The sequence below is a fragment of the Zeus faber genome, assembly GCF_960531495.2.
Source record: "Zeus faber genome assembly, chromosome: 21".
In the NCBI taxonomy this organism is placed as follows: Eukaryota; Metazoa; Chordata; class Actinopteri; order Zeiformes; family Zeidae; genus Zeus; species Zeus faber.
Genome location: NC_137208.1, coordinates 4,450,342 through 4,467,043, shown reverse-complemented (window position 1 = coordinate 4,467,043; position 16,702 = coordinate 4,450,342). Strand labels below are relative to the sequence as shown.

Here is a 16,702-nt window from a genome sequence, read left to right as displayed (position 1 = left end):
TCCATGCTTCATGGTCCTTCGGCAGCTGGGAGTGGTGACCGACTTGTGGCGGTGCTGGAGAAGCTCGGACCGTGGGGGTTCTCCGCTGTGGTCCCCACGGTGCGATCCCCACACCCACAAAAAAGTCTCACCTCTGATTTTGGATTCTAAATGGGGTATGGAATGATACATGGATATTCCTGTTTTACGCGCCAACGTCTGGAATGTCAACGTGCATAGCATCACACAGGTAAAGGGGCCAAAATTAGCAAGTCGACCCGGGTGTCCTCTTCACATTAGAGCCGATTGGAGGTGGAGCCGCTTAATAACCCGGGTCTATTGCCGCGTCATGACCCGTGACTGAGACCCAGTTTTTCTACACTAAAATAATCTCATAGTTGAAAATAACTAAGTAGGGCATTGTGTACTTTAATATTTTAATGAATTATTTCACGTTCTCTGTAAATGTGTACCAGTTAATTTCGGAAAATGTTTTTATGGTGGTTTCATGAGAAGGACCCATTTATATGTAAATAGATATTTAAATAGGATTTGTTTTTCCGCTGATCTACAAAACATTGTGTATCATGTTGAATGAAAGAGTCAAAGACCTTATAAAAAAAAAAAAAAAAAAAAAAAAAAGTTTGATTAGTGTGATTATCAAAATGTCCCAGTCCAAAGTTTTAATATCCAAGGTTGTGAGTCAATATATGGATTTACTTCACTGATTGCAGTTTTGCAGCTACCCTGGTATGCCAATTAACACGCAAATAGAGCACATTCTCCACTCACAAGTAAAAGAGAGGACAAGAATGCCAAACAACAACAATTAAAAGACTTGCACTCCCAACAAGCCCACTCACCCAATGACCAAATCTGAAATGAGATCCGGACAATTACATCTCAACTTGATAATATCATCCATGAAAAGACACAAATCTGACAAATCAGGTAAAGTTCTTGCCTATCAATTGAAACGCAATAGAGGAAAAAACACTTATTACAGCCGTCAAAGATCCACAGGGTAGGATAACCTACCCCGCAAGACATTAATAACATGTTTAGAGACTTTTCTAAAAGGCTGTTACTCAGATAATCAATCAAATATATCAATTAACTCATTCCTTGATGATATCGGCCTCCCTAAACTCTTCACAGAGCACACTGCCACATTAATCAACCACTTACACTCGAAGAACTCAGGAAAGCACTCTTCTTTATGCCTAACAATAAATCACCCGGATCAGATGGCTACCCAATGGAATTCTAATCACTTCTGGCCACTTATATCAACATTATTTATCAGAATGATTACAGAGATCAAGTCAACCTCCACCATGCCTCCACACATGAATACCGCTCTCATTTTGGTTTTGCTCAAACCCAATAAGGACCCGACCCTCACCTCCAGTTATAGATACATACGCCTTATTAATTGCGATTTAAAGATTATTCGTAAAATACTAACCAACAGAATTGAAAAAGTAATTCCATGTATAATTCACACAAACCAAACAGGCTTTGACAAGGGCAGACCCTCATCCAGCAATATGCGCTGTTTATTCAGTTTGATCAGCATATCTCAAAGCAACAACTTAAATACTGTAACTGCCTCTTTAGATGCCAAATAAGCATTGGACAGAGTTAATTGGACATCCCCTTTTTTACCCTCAACAAATTCGGCTTTAGAGAGTCACTAATTCAATGGATCAGAATCCTGTACAACTCCCCATCTGCTTCTGTCATCACCAATGGTTACACTTCACAGCATTTCACTCTACAACACGGCACAAGACAAGGATGTCCGCTCTCCCCTTTACTATTCGCCATCTTTATTGAACCCCTCACGGCGGCCGTCCGTCAAAACAGTAATATCGTTGGCATAGAAACAGGAAATACTTATGGAACCCAATATCATCCCTACAGGAAGTGTTCAGTCTTGTATCTAAATTCTTGGCTATCTCAGACTATTCAATAAATTGGACTAAAACCACGGTCTTACCACTCAGTCGGGGGTGGGACTGCAATGCTGTTACCCAGAAAATTCCCTTAACCATCACAACGGGCAACATTAAATACCTTGGTATTGACATCTCCACCAATCTGTCAGATTTGTTTCCTCTTAACTTTACTCCATTGCCCAAATCTATTGAAGACCTAATTCGATGGAACAACCTACCCATTTCACTAATTGGTAGGATAGCAGCAGTGAAAATGAATATACTAGCAAAAATAAACTATATATTTTCAATGACCCCAGTCCAACCAACATTAAATTGGTTTAATACTCTAGACTCAATCAATAAATTGTATTGGAAATACAAGAAACCGAGAATTAATCTAGCAACAATACAGAAAAACAAAGACTGTGGAGGCCTAGCAGCCCCAAACTTCATACACTACTATCTAGCCATCTTCAACTTATAATGAAATAGTTCCAACCAGAGCAACAATTGGGCCATGGATGGCAAGACATTGAACAAAACGAATGTCAGGGGTTAATAATAACTGATCTCCCATTCCTTACTGACTTAATAAAGAAACATAATTGCTTTAAAAACCCATTCATCGCAATGACTCTGTCAGCTTGGTGGAGATTCCTCAAACTCAGTGGTCACACTTGATCTCCAAACAAATTCACGCCAATCTGGCACAACCCAGATTTTCTGGTTTAAAAAGAGACCAATAATCTTTAAGACTTGGAAAGACACGGAATTACTCATCTGGAACACATTTTTGAAACATTCGCTTATCCTTTCCAACCTTAACCCAAAGGTATAATATCGGTGGCCATGGCTTCCTTCAATTCCTTCAACTACAGCAGTCTCTAAAAGTTAAAATCAAAACTCGATGATTGAACATCAAACATCTTACTTGTATCGGTAATTTAAAAAAATCTGTTTCCTAGAATATACAAACTCTCTTTAAAAACAGATGAAACTTTTTCTTTACCATGGAACGGGAAAAAGACCTTGCTGTTCAAACTGATTTCAACCTGTGGAAGCTTATTTGCGACACATCACCTTTTCTCTGACCCGCAATTCCAAAATGCAATGTTTTGTGGTTAAAGACATTTGCTCTCACTGTTCCCTTAATACCAGAGATGACTACTTTCATGCCATCTGGCTCCGCCCACCTATCCTAGTATTCTGGACCAACATCACCAAGAAGCAATCAACCCTTCTGTGTTGTAGCATTCCAGTCTCCCCAACTATATGTCTCCTCGGTGACCTCTCCTCAGTCGACCCACCACTTTAACCATTAAAGCCGCCAAGCCATTTTGATCGCCTTAACAATTGCCCAGAAAACATTACTCAATTGGAAAAACAGATTATCGCACATCCCAATTGTTACATTTATGAATTGAATACATCTCAATGGAAAAACTTTTGGCAATATCCAAAAACAAGGTGGATTCATTTAATGAAATATGGGCTACTTTTATCACTGGCATAACTCTGGTCTTGTCAAGGCTCTGCGGTTGGGTGGGGCCGGGGGGACGTTTGTGGCGCTTCGTCCTATGGTTGTGGGGGGGGGGCCCTTTTTCTTCTGTTCTGTGGTCCGCATGCTCGGTGGCCAGGGGCCTGACAGGGCGCGGAGCGGCCCAGCATGGCGGGCCGCTCTGCGCCCGTGGCTGGTCGCTTTAGGTTGGTTGCCTCCAGGAACGGGAGGTGGGTGTGCTAGGGCACATTCCGCATCTGGGGGCGGGGTCCACGTAGCCGCTCCCTGGCCTGCCCCTGTGTTGATCTGGTTGAGTTTCGCCTATCTCTACCAGTGCCAAAACTCATACTCGGTACATACACCACACAATAGGCCTAGGGCTTGAGGGATGGGTGGGGTGCAAGCTATGTGGGTGGGTATGTGGCGGGCATCTGCCATCTTGCCGGTGGCGCTTCTGCCCCAGCGTGCCGCCGACCGGCTGGGCCCCCTACTGGCTGGGTTGGAGTCCTGGCAGCTTGCGCCTGGTGGCTTAAAGTGTGCTGCGGAGAGTGCCGCCAGGTGCCTTCCGGGGCCCCTGGGGGGCTGCTTGTTGTTGTGGGTGGGTTTGGGGGCGGGCCTAAACTCAGGTGACCTGCAGTGAGCACACTTTGCTACGTGGATGGGCGCTTGGGGCTTGCGGCTTAGTGGGGCGTCTGGTCGGCTGCGGTAGGGCAGGCCTTGCACGAGGCGTGGGGGGTCCTGCCAGCTCGCCAGTGAGGTGGCGGTTCAGGCGGGGTGTCTGTCTGTCGGTGCGGGGCCTGGCTCCCGACCTGCGGTCCGTGCCCAGGTTCTGCGCCTGCGTCTTGTGCCTGCACTTGGGGGTGGGTTGTATGTGTGCGCCCCTGGTGTGCAGAGTCTCCTCATGCTCCCTGGGACTGGGTTATGCTCCTCGGGGCCGGGCGTGGGGGCTTCCCCGTGGGCTTCCAGCTTCTCTGGGGGCCCGGGGGTCTTCTGTGGCTACTGGGCTGGGTGCTCGGGGCTTTCCTGCAGCCGCGGGGTGTCTCTGCAGCTGCGACGCTCGGAGGGGGGATTCGGAGCCCTTTCCGCTGCTTGGAGGTGCCACTACATAATTCCGACCTTATACACCAGAACCAATTGGGACAAGTTCTGTACGCTCAGCGGTGGACACCTTATATATAGCGTGGACCCTATATATATATATATATATATATATATATATACACACACACACACACACACGCGGTCCAATCTCACACACACACCCTTCTGGTTGCATTGCTCCTCCGACCTAATGAACTGGTTTTCAATTCATGTACATGTTGTTGGGTTCTATGTTTAATTGATTCACCCGTGGTGAATCTCCCCCTCTTGGAGTAGTGATTAGTTGTTTATAGACCCAAACATGGTAAAATAGTTCTCCCAAGAGGTGGGTTGGTGGTGGTTCTGTATAACCAAAGACTGTGCTCTGGTCTTCCCACAGGTCGTCCGCAGGACAGAGTTATTGCAGCAGTTCTTGATGATTAAAGAATGAACAAAGAGTTGCATTGCAAGTTGAGAAGTTCAACTCCACTTGCAGACTAACTGTCCTAGATGCAATGGAACAAATACTCTGTATGTCCAGCACGCTGACAGCACAGGTTAAAAAGATTAAAAAAAAAAAAAAATTTAAAGCTCATGGATGTCACGATCTACTAAACTGATTTAAAAGCTCTAATCACAGCCACTCTGAGTCATGGACTGCAGTTTACATGCTCATAAGATACGATGCTGTTCTCGAGACGTGCCTGCAGGTGCCGAGCACAAAGGTAGAATTCTCTCCGCCTGAGCTAAACTAGGACTGCACTCCTCCACGCCTAACCTCATAACCTGGCGTGGGTGTGCAGGAGTAAAAAAAAAAAAAAAAAAAAAAAAAAAAACCCAAAACAAATATGTTCAAATTTTCGAGTCGCACATCGCGTGCAGGTCCATGCATTATGCAAGGGTCTCAAAACTATTATTCTCTCACTGAGGAAATAAATCAGTTTTGTCCTTTATTTGTTTGGAGTTTTGAAGTCTAACTTGATAAGATATAGGGTATACATTATTATCACACAAGGTATGAATACAGCTGTCGTGATCAAGACATTTTTGTTGACGATTAATCGTCATACAAATAAATGCATTTAAAAATAGTTAAACATTTGGTCTAAGCTTATAATCCACCTTAAGAAAATACATTTATTGGCGTTGAACATCAAAACATAAAAATGTGGGTAGTGGGTTAGTTTACCTCAACTCACCGAATTACACCAAATTACTGTTGCTCATGCCCTCCTACCACATAGTGTGTATTCCATTGACAAATTATGGAAGTGTCACTTTGAAGTCAGTGAAACTGGTGATCTCGTCATTACCAGTGTAAATAATGTACAGTAAATCAAAATGATATTTATGTGACAAATAATCTCTTGAACTTGAAGTTATTGTGACTATTCTTTGCTCCTATTTTTATTTTAGTTTATTTATTTATTTATTTATTTTGAGATTGATAAATGGGATTTTCATCAATGGCATGGCCCTGGTGGTGTTCTGTCCACTGGAGTGATGGATAGAAGCAGGCGTTGCTATGGCGACGCTGTCAATTACCCCTCCAACACTAGTTCCCCAGTGCAAGGCTGATACCAGTGTTTATGATCCATCACACCTAGATATCTGGCACTTATGTGGTGAACCCGGAACCTCATTACACCTTTCAGCATCTGGATGTGCCAAAATAATCTCAATCGTTAATATTTGACCCATAAGGTAGTTGACACGAAAGTACCAGTCAACAACAAAGTACCAGAACAAATATCCACCACCTATTGGTAAATGCCGGTATAGGTGGAAACATCAAATAAACCTGAATTTCTTGTTTTTGATGCAGATTTTGAACAATGACATCACAGCGGATCACATATATTAATTATTTAACCAATTTTATATTAAACTTGGTCTTCCTCACACATCCAGGGAGTGGAGGCGCTGTCCACCACCATGAGCTTCGCCACCCCGCTGGATATGACCCTGGACAGGGAGGTGCTGCTGCTGCTGCAGGGGCCCAGCCCCGAGCACATGGCCCTGGAGTTCAGGGGCCTTCTCAACAAAATGGTAACTTGTGACTTCCTTTTCTGGGAGTGTGAGTGAGACAGTGTGTGAAACATTCTTAGATAAATGCTGCTTCTGGATCCAGCTCAAAGCTGACTTTAGTCATGGAGATCAGAAGCACTTTAAAGTTTCAAATTATATTGAGACGAATAAATGTCCTCAATTAGGGAGACGCCACTGAGGCTATCATATGATCTTAATACATTGTGTGTGTGTGTGTGTGTGTGTGTGTGTGTGTGTGTGTGTGTGTGTGTGTGTGTGTGTGTGTGTGTGTGTGTGTGTGTGTGTGTGTGTGCACAAAGACCAACAACATTGTTACTGTACTCAAATACATTTTTCAAGTAAGTATTCAGTTTTGGAGACTTGTGCTCCACTGTATTTCAAAGCAACTATATCTCTACTTCCATTTTCGACACCACCTTCACTGTGCATATGTAAATGCGTGAGGACTCAACCAAAGTGGGGGGGGGGCGCTACTATATGCCGTGTTCTAGACTCTTTTATACCAGTCTATGAGAGGGTCTTTGTGACCGTGCGCTGCCTTTCATGTTGCTCTGCAGAAAAACGATTTCCGAGTAGAGGCCGGCTCTGTCCTTTCCAAAGTCAGCAGCCTCCTGGATGACCAGCAGTGGCTAGAGGCCAGCCCCGATCCCAGGCTGCTGGTGAGAGGCGCGCACACACACACACACACACAAGTGTGGGAAGGACTCATTCAAGGAATGACCCTGAGAAACAGGCACAAACACTGAGACCACATCGGCCCTTTTTTTTTGGTTTGCACTGTTATGTCATTGGTCGCTTTCTCTCACTCTGCCACCGTTCTATTTCTCTAGTCCTTCATTTATATCTTCAGAGTAGTCATCCCATTATCGCTCTACCTGTCTCTTTATCTCAGTCTCCATCTCTGTCTTGCTCTCTTATCGCTCTATTTCAATTTATTAAATTTCAATTTTGCTTTTTTGGCATGACAATTTTTACGTTGCCGAAGCATAACAATATTGCATACAATCACATGTAAACATAGAATGAGGGAAATATATTTGGACAATGGTTTTATTAAATAAATTGATAAATAAAAATTATCTCAAATAACTGAATAATAAAGTAAAAAAAAAAAAAAGAACTGATCACTGCACAAAAATGTGTCCCCCATTGTCCTATTTCTGTCTGTCTCATAAGCTCGCTCTTTATCTCGCTCTCTCTCTCTCTCTCTCTCTCTCTCCCTCCTCCACCCAAGGTCTCTCTCTACCCTCTCCAGAGATGTCCCTCTTATGTAACAGTTCAGCAGGCCCCATCCCGGCTGTTTTATTCACTCTTGTTTAGTGAGCACAACAGCCTCCCTCCCTCCTACTCACTCCGTCACTTTCTCAATTTATCTTCTTTCTCCGGTTACCTTTCCTTCTCTCTGATCCCCACTCTTTCTCATTCCCACACTTCCATCCGTTTTTGTTTTTTCAGTCCCCCTCTCCTCCCCCTCCCCCACTCATGACTCTCACTTCACTCCTTTTCTTTCTTTGCACTTTGTTTATTCCCTTCCCTCCCTCCACCCCCCCTCGCTCGCGCTCTCTTCCTGCGTTGTTAACACGCTGCATTCATTAGTCACGTACAACCACGTACCGCAGCAAACATTCCCAAATGAGAGGGAGATCATTAATGGAGAGCGAGCGACGCGGCTGCTCTCCTATTGGCTGCTGGACCTTGGCAGCTCTTCAGCGCACCAGCTGGTTGAAGATGGACAGTATTGAATCCATTTTTTTATTTATTTTTTTCTGTCAGTATTAAGACCGTACAGAGAAAGACAAGCGCTTTCCTCGTTCTCAACTACAGAGGCTTTGATTGAATTCTATTTTCCTTTTTTTGAAGTCCGGGTGGGTGAGGCTGACCCGGCTCTGTCCCGCTGCTCTCCCCGCAGACGGTGCAGGACGAGTTGGATGCTCGGACGGCTGACTGGGCCCAGGGTCTGGACCAGCTGGCCCAGTACACGGACTCCCTGGAGAAGGAGCTGATCAAAATGGCTAGTAACATGCGGAGGTCCCGCACGGAGATCCTGCACCTGTCTGTCAGGTGAGCGTGTGTGTGCGTCTGCGTCTGCGTGTGCGTGTGCGTCACATGTTGGGCCTGGGCGATATTTACATAAATCTAAATCATGATATTTTTTGGTACCGCAATAATATGACTTGATGCCTCCGTACAGTATTTACACACAAGTAATATTTGAGAAAATGTGATGAGCATTAGATCACATCATTAATCACGGTTTCTCAAATATATTATGACCAAGTAGGAAGATACATTATTGAAGTGTACCTGAAGTTCTGAAATTCGCATTGCTTATCTATAATGGAGCCTTACAGCATCATTTAACTATATCACAGTAACCTCCCAAAGGACTTTTATCCCGGTTTCAATGTTATAGCGATGTACTCGCCCAGCGCATGTACTTATCCATGTTCTTTGTGTGTATTTACAGTGTATCGTATGTTTACATGCTTCTGTGTTGATGTGTTTTAATCAGTGCAAGGCCTCTGCATAAGATGCAGAACACAACGAGTTTTGTAAAGTTGGCAGAAACTGACTATGTGGGACCAGGTGATCCCAGACTTGTTTTTGTTTTTTTTGTTTTTTTTTGGTCATCCCCCGTTCTCTGCCAAAGAGATCGTAATTGCAATCAATCATAAAGGAGCCATCACCACTGCTGTGCCCAACACATCTGCCCAGGAATGCGAGACAAGACGATCGCGGGGCGGGGCGACTAAAATATCTAGACCAAAATATATTTACCAGCTTCTTGAATCGGATCATAAAAATACAGGAACCTTCAGACATTGACTCACTGTCACAGTGGACGCGTGAATTGTGAAGTTTCTCGGGTGGTGGGGGGTGGGGAAAGACCCTCTAAGGCAATAGTGTGAGAATCTCTTGCTTAAAGCTTCCATTCCTGGAGTCTTCATTTAAGATGAAGAAGTGATAACGGCTTGGAAGTGAAGGCTTGAAACAGACTCTTATGTTTTCATGAGAATCTATCACAGCTGCAGTTGGATAGGATTCCAGCACTCCCCCACACACACACACACTCCGGACTCAGACCCCTGGAGCTGACGTTCGTGTACTGATGAAGGTGTGTGTGTGTGTGTGTGTGTGTGTGTGTGTGTGTGTGTGTGTGTGTGTGTGTGTGTGTGTGTGTGTGTGTGTGTGTGTGTGTGTGTGTGTGTGTGTGTGTGTGTGTGTGTGTGTGTCATCCTGACCTGACTGACTTAAGCCCCGCCCCGTTGGCTTTTGGTTTGGGCCATTCCTGGAGTTAAAGGTGTGTGTGTGTGCACTTGGTTTCAAAAGGCAGGAATATATATTTGACGGGAGCTTGTATGCTCCACCACCAGACCATACTAGGAGTCCTGCTAACGCCGTCCATCAGGGAGCTGCAGTTTAGCAGCAGGAACTAGCGTCAGGACGACCTCACCTGAAAAAACACAGGATAAACTTGGATGCGAGCGTGGTGTAATTTGGACCCCTAGATATTTCAAAACTAAAAAAAAAAAAAATAAAAATTCCGACCTTGTTAAAGCTGTAAAACAATAAGAGGATTTCAGCGGGAATCCACTTAACCGCTTGCTGCGTGCGGCGGCTTGGCCCGGGGCCCGGGAGCGCGACTCGATTAGAGCGGCTGGACTGGGATCACGTTAGGGTAGCGATCCTGTCGTGGAGGCGACGCGAGACGCTGGGTCTGGAGCCGGCGTGTAGCACCCTGCTCCAATCCCAGACCAGAGAGGGGAGAGAGTGTTCCTGTGACAGGGGGGGAGAACTGGCGCTGGTCACCCTGGGTAACAGAATGGGACACTGCATGGGCCTGCGGACCGGGTAGTATGTCCACTTGGCGGTCTACGTGCGCGTTGGTGTGCATGTGCTTTTGTTCCTCTGTAGGGCTGGCTGGGCTCTCACCATTTCAACTCAATCGCCATTCAATGCTATATTGACGAGATGGATCACGATACCATTCCATAGCGATACGTTGACATTTTATACACAGTAAGAATTTCTGGCTTTTGGTGTACCATCCGATGTACATCAGAAAGTGATTTATCTGCATAAACAAAACATTTTAGAGAACCAATTCAGCCTAATGTAGAAATGTAATATTAATTTGTCTATCTTATGTAATTGAAGTGGGAAAAAATACTTGCATGATTTCCAGATAATGTATCGGTATTACAATTTTCAAATTGATTCAGAAATGGACTGAATAGAATTAGTATTTATTTTTTTTTGCCCTGTACCTCACTTTTTCCTGAAAGGAGTCACCGTTAACTGGTTGGTGGATATCGTTTAAATTCCCACCTGCTTGGGAATTGCTGTGTTTGTGTACCTGATGCATACACCTGTGTTGCTTAATATGAACGATAGTTACTAAAGTGTGTGGCGCGTGTGGTGTGTGGCGCGTGTGTGTGCAGGGTGCAGGAGCAGGAGAACCAGAAGCGGCAGCTGTGTGAGGAGCTGGAGGAGCTGAAGACTCCTCAGGACAGCAGAGAGGCTTCCTGCCAGACCCCCGACCTGGAGCAGGAGGTCAGTGAGATCAAGCACCCCTGGGGCCGTTGCCGTCACATATTAGTTGACGATTAATTGTCATACAAATAATTGCAATTATAAATTGAATTGTCTCTTTTCGCTATTATAAGTATGAACTCATAATGTGTAATAATACATATATGCTTATTGGAGAAGAGGGGGGAAAAAATCGGGTAGTGATGGAAACGCGCCCTAAGCGCCTTCACGTTGAAATTGAATGAAAACATGTCGTCACAGTCTAACAATTATACAAAATAATCGCCAGCTGCTGAAATAATTGCGACTTGTGGGTATGTAATAATTGTGACGGCTCCACTGACCATGCCCTGATATGTTACGGGCGTTTCTTGAGCCAACCTTGGTATAATGACACTCACAGCTGACTTCTTGCTGCATGACCCCCAATGACCAGAGCATCAGCACGTTAGACGAAGGCCACGTAAATATTATTTCAATATTGATGAATCAACATGAAGTTATCATGAAAAAGCACTTATTTTTTATTTTTTATTAGCCGAAGAATTGATTCTATCCCTGAAATATGCGGCGCAAATGCTGCAGCCATTAAAACAAATATGTGAAAATAATAATCTAGAGTTGGAACGCAGGAGCGTGTTTTTTTTTTTTTCCAGACAGATGGAGTGTCTGCTCCGTGGAGCCACCCGAGGGTGAGTCGGCGGGTGAAGTGGACGTTTGCGCGGCACACTTTGATCGGCTGCGAGCGCGGAGCACCTACGCGTTGGTTGCTATTCAGCGAGCGCGCTGAGTCACCACACAAAATTTCCATCCAGGCGGACGCCATTGTACTTTTGTCGTTGTGCACAGCCCGCCTGTTGCTAAGGCGATGGTGGATCTTTACTTTGCATACTGTGTATGCTGTATGTGAGCCCGCTGCAGAGATATGAGCATTGCGCACACTGTTTAAATACTGGGTGATTGTTGTATTTTAGGAAGGCAGGCAAAATTGGTCCTCTGTAAGATTATTTTGTCAAATAATCCCATATTGTCGTCGATGCGTTTTCACCGGTTAAATAGCGGATTAGATGACAGGTCAACCTCAGAACTTGAGCTGGGCGTGGTCAACCGTGACAGATACAAAACCTCACGTGCAGTGTTTTGTTTTAAATTATTTTCATCTCTGCGCTTCCTGCTGTTAAAATGTTTTGAAACCTGCTCCTGCTCAAATTTGTCAAAGTTGTTTGTTTACAATACTTCAATATAATACTATTACTGTGTATTCTAACAACTTAGAATCTGGGGAGCTCTGCATTTGATTTTGATTCAGTCCGATATTGAGGAGCTGGCTCACGATATCATTCTCTATCGATATATTGACGTTTTATACATAATCAGAATCACTACCAACTTTTCAGTGTTACCATCGGATGTATGTCGGAATTTTTTTTTTTTTTCAATCAAATGAAATTGAATTGCTTTTTATTCAAGTAGAAAATCTTCCAAACAGTGATCCAAATGTGCTTAATCGATTCAGAAATCAATTAAGCAGAATTTTTATTTATTTATTTATTTCTAACCCTAACATATGCAGAGCCGGTGAATTTAGGAAGTTATTGGCCTGTGCAGCCAGTGGAAAACTGCCAGTCACAGTTACGGTGTGGGCTCATTTTGGCCATTTCCATCCCAGCCTGGAGAAGACCTGGACTGGGACGAGGAGTTTGCCCTGCAGGACTTCCTGAAGAGCGAGGCCGTGGAGAGGAACTACAAGGTATGCGACGGCCAAACGGAGACCGCTGCCATGGCGACTGGGCTCGGGAAGGAGAGCAGGGAGGGGGAGGAGAGGTGGACGGCGGCGGACGCCGGAGGAGAGGCGGAGCCGAGGGAGACCTCCACCCCGCTGCCTGGGTCCGCCACGGCGGCGGGGAGCCAAGGTGAGAGTCGTACTGGGCAGCATGCGCGTCACTGAGATTTGTGTGCCGACCACGAGTCTTATTTTCCCTTTTTTTCCTCTTTGATTTTATGCCATTTTATTTATTTATGTGTCCAGATACAGTGTTCTGATGATTCACATCCACCTTCTGATGAAGAGACATTTACTCACATTGAACATCAGAGCATAACAATTTTACTCCACTTCAACTGGTTGAAACACAGCTAACTTTCATTTTATTATTATTATTATATTATTTCTAATGCTGATTTAAAATCCCCTTCAATTCTGAAAAATTCGGGGCGATTTTCAAAAAATTGTCTTCAGTCTTGCTTCCTTTTTAAATTTTATTTATTTAATTCAAATAAACGTATCCGCTTTTTAGCACTGACATAATGACCACTGTGTTAATTAGTGGCACAATGGGTGTCACCATGCAGCACCAGGGGCCCCAGTTCAGTTCCTATGAACTTCCCTTCCAACTCCTGCTATTGATGTCACGGGCTCCGACCCGCGTGAGGAATAAGCGGATGAAAGGAAATGGATGGATGTGGAAGCAGGTTTCATTAGCCTGAGGCCTCTCCCATTACTTCAAATGATAAGACGAGGTGCAGCGTGAGTAGTGGAAGTCATTGTGGCGTTGGCTTCCTGCGAAGACCGCAGTCATGGTTCTGCGACGGCCAATTAGATTACAGCTCTCACTCCCGAGTTCTCTGCATAACAACTGGCGGGGGTCAGCGAGTGCTTTCTGAGTCGATCCCTGTGTCTGTGTGTTTCTATGTGTTGAGAGGGTGGATTATCCTTCTGTAATCCTTGAATATCACAGGTCGCCCAACCACCCTTGAAGTGCGAGCGCACTCTGCGCACGTGCACACACACTTGCACATAGGCAAGGGGCCATTTGAAGTAGACCCCTTCCTTCTATGGTTGTTGTGGCCCTGCTCTTTTTAAAAAGTGTGTGCTCGTGCATGTTTTTACCATATGTGAAATTCTCTCTTCCTCGAGGCCCTTCTAAGGCCAGGTGTAACACTCGATTCAGCCCATGGAGAGGACTCGGTAATCCCCCCCCCCCCCATTCCTCCGCCTGCATGAGTGGTTGGCAGGCAGATGCAGACAGACATGCAGGCAGGCAGGAAGACAGAGGGAGAGAATGGGAGGATGTTATCTTTAATGCCACGTTACCCATGCATGGTACTGTAACTTTCTCCTTTATATCCGCACCCCTCCCCAACCCGTTACTTGGTATAAAAATACATTTTTGTCATACATGGTAAAGGAAGGGGAAGGGTTCTGGGACTGATACGACGCGAGTGGCCCCCGAAAGGCACCGTGAATAGCTGTGGGGACCAAACGGCGGCGTTTCCAGTTTGACTCTCCCGCGGCTTGTGAAAGACGTAGCCGACTGATCATTCACACGCCATGCATCAGTTTGTCAGGTTTTTCAGAGAATCCAAATTTGGTATAGTGTTGTATTGACACGTCAGTGAAACATAGGAAGTTTTATATATTTTTGCTACTAAACTGATTCTAGGTACATTTATCATTTGCCTCATTTATCTGCTGTTTAATGCTCCTCTCTCTCTCTCTCTCTGTTTCTCTCTCAAACAGATTCGATAGTCATTCGTTCACAGCTGGATGTGAACGGTCAACCTTTGCAGGTAAATTGAGATTTTTTTTATATTGAATGGATAGACTTTGCAGAGGGGCTACTCTATTTATTTACTTAGTTATTTTAATTAAATCATATACTGTTTTCCTGATGATGGCTCGCCTTTGGGTTTTGGAAAATTCTAACAATACGGTGAGAGACCTGCCTTGAAACTTAAACCTCTGGTCCCGTTGACAATTACTGGACTCACTCAACTAATTTTTGTTAATTCCATTTGACATGGCAGAAGCACCATGGCTTTGGGAAAGACAGTATATTTTGACAAAATGTAAATGATATGAAACAATACTTTGACCAAAATACTTAATGCCTCCAAACTATCAATTTCTAAAGTTGCACAACATAAAAACAGATTGAAAATGTATGGTGTACTTTCCAAAACCACACGTTATCCACCTGCACACGTGCGCGCAGCACATACACATACTGTCCATGTCCCTCTGCTTCCTCTGTGGTGACAGGGAGGAAACAAGAAACTCTGTGTTCGAAGGGCCACGCCCCTACATGCGACAACAGGATGGGACCGTTTTGGCTCAGAACACCGTCCCATTTCCTTTTCTCTCACTGTATAGGGTGAGCTTTATTAAGGCGCTCTCACAGGGCTTTACAGGCACTTGTTCTGGGGGACAGTTTGACTGAGCTTTAAGGCTTAAAGGGATTTTAGGTAAGGAAAAAAAACACACACAAAAAAAAATTATACAGGAAAAAGGAAGATGAAGTAATCACAAGGTTCACCCTTCCTGGATGACTAGGCATGCAGTAGGTGTCTGGTGGACAGATGGAGCAAGTCAGTAAACAAATATAAAATAACATTGTGGAAAATGAAAAGTATCTAAGAATCTAGCAGTAATAATGTTACATAACAAGTTACATTCTTTTACAAAAATAGTGTCATCCATAGGAATCTAGTAGTAATAAAGTTAGATTCATAGAAGTATCATCCACAGGAGAATGAATGAAGAATCTTTGTCACACAGCGCACGCACACACGCGGTGATGCTGACCAACACACACACGCTTTAAATGGTGACCGGTGAAATGATCTGCTTTTGACCCATCCTGGCTCATCACAGAAAGGCTCCTAATCGGGAGATAACCCGCTGGAGCACGGTGCCATCAGCGCCCCAGCCAGGAATCAAATCCAGGACCTTGTTGCAGTGAGGCAGCAGTGTTACATTTAAGTTCAAGTTACATTTATACAGAGTATCATCCATAGGAGTCTAGTAGTAATAAAGTAACATTTATACAAAGTATCATCCAAAGGAGTCAAGTAGTAATATAGTAACATTTATACAAAGTATCATCCATAGGAGTCTAGTAGTAATATAGTAACATTTATACAAAGTATCATCCATCGGAGTCTAGTAGTAATAAAGTAACATTTATATTAATTTGTTCATGAAGTTCAGCGATCATCATTCATCAATCTGTTTTATCCCTCCAGGTACATGCCACAGGTACAGCCTAGTCTGTAGAATGAAGATCTTCAAAAACAGAATACTATTACCTAGTTATATTATCTCTAATACGAAGGTGGTTCATAATAAAGTATATAATAGGTAGAATGACCGACTGCGTGTGGTAACGTTCGCCGATGTCAATTTATGAGCAACAAACAAAAGAAAAATAAATCTGTGACTGAAAATGTTGAAGACGAGGGCGTCCAGAGTGTGTTGTTATGAGCTGAAGTTCAAACCCCGTCAGCGATGCAGCTGTTGCTATGATCTAACTGCAGCACACGCGTAGTCAGGATACAGGAATATCTGCAGGAATCTACTGATTTGTCTTATTTGTTGATGTAGCCCTACAACACACACAGACACACACACTGCCCCCGCTCTCTCTCCACCTCGCTGATCTCGGGGTCAAATGATTTTGACCGTTTGCCGACCAAACGGACCTTGTGCTCTCCCGTCGTTATTCCTAGTTTGAGTCCAGGGAAGCAGCTTCTTGGGAAGCGTCTCTTCCTCTCCTTATATAGAAGGACGATCAGGGCCGACGCCACAGGTCTGGGTTGAGGTAAAAGAACAGAGCCCTCT

At 44.3% G+C, this 16,702-nt stretch overlaps 1 protein-coding gene across 1 annotated transcript in view; it reads left to right on the top strand.

Moving 5' to 3' along the window:
• The window catches only part of lrmp (lymphoid-restricted membrane protein), a gene marked incomplete at its 5' end in the record, with an annotated part of 55,541 nt that overhangs the window by 19,825 nt on the left and 19,014 nt on the right, over positions 1 to 16,702 (top strand). Inside the window, 6 exons of the mRNA XM_080022329.1 lie at positions 6,412 to 6,549; positions 7,107 to 7,208; positions 8,459 to 8,610; positions 10,992 to 11,103; positions 12,752 to 12,995; positions 14,603 to 14,652. Of these exons, the coding sequence (XP_079878455.1) occupies positions 6,412 to 6,549; positions 7,107 to 7,208; positions 8,459 to 8,610; positions 10,992 to 11,103; positions 12,752 to 12,995; positions 14,603 to 14,652 (798 nt within the window). The remainder of the gene's footprint in view (positions 1 to 6,411; positions 6,550 to 7,106; positions 7,209 to 8,458; positions 8,611 to 10,991; positions 11,104 to 12,751; positions 12,996 to 14,602; positions 14,653 to 16,702) is intronic.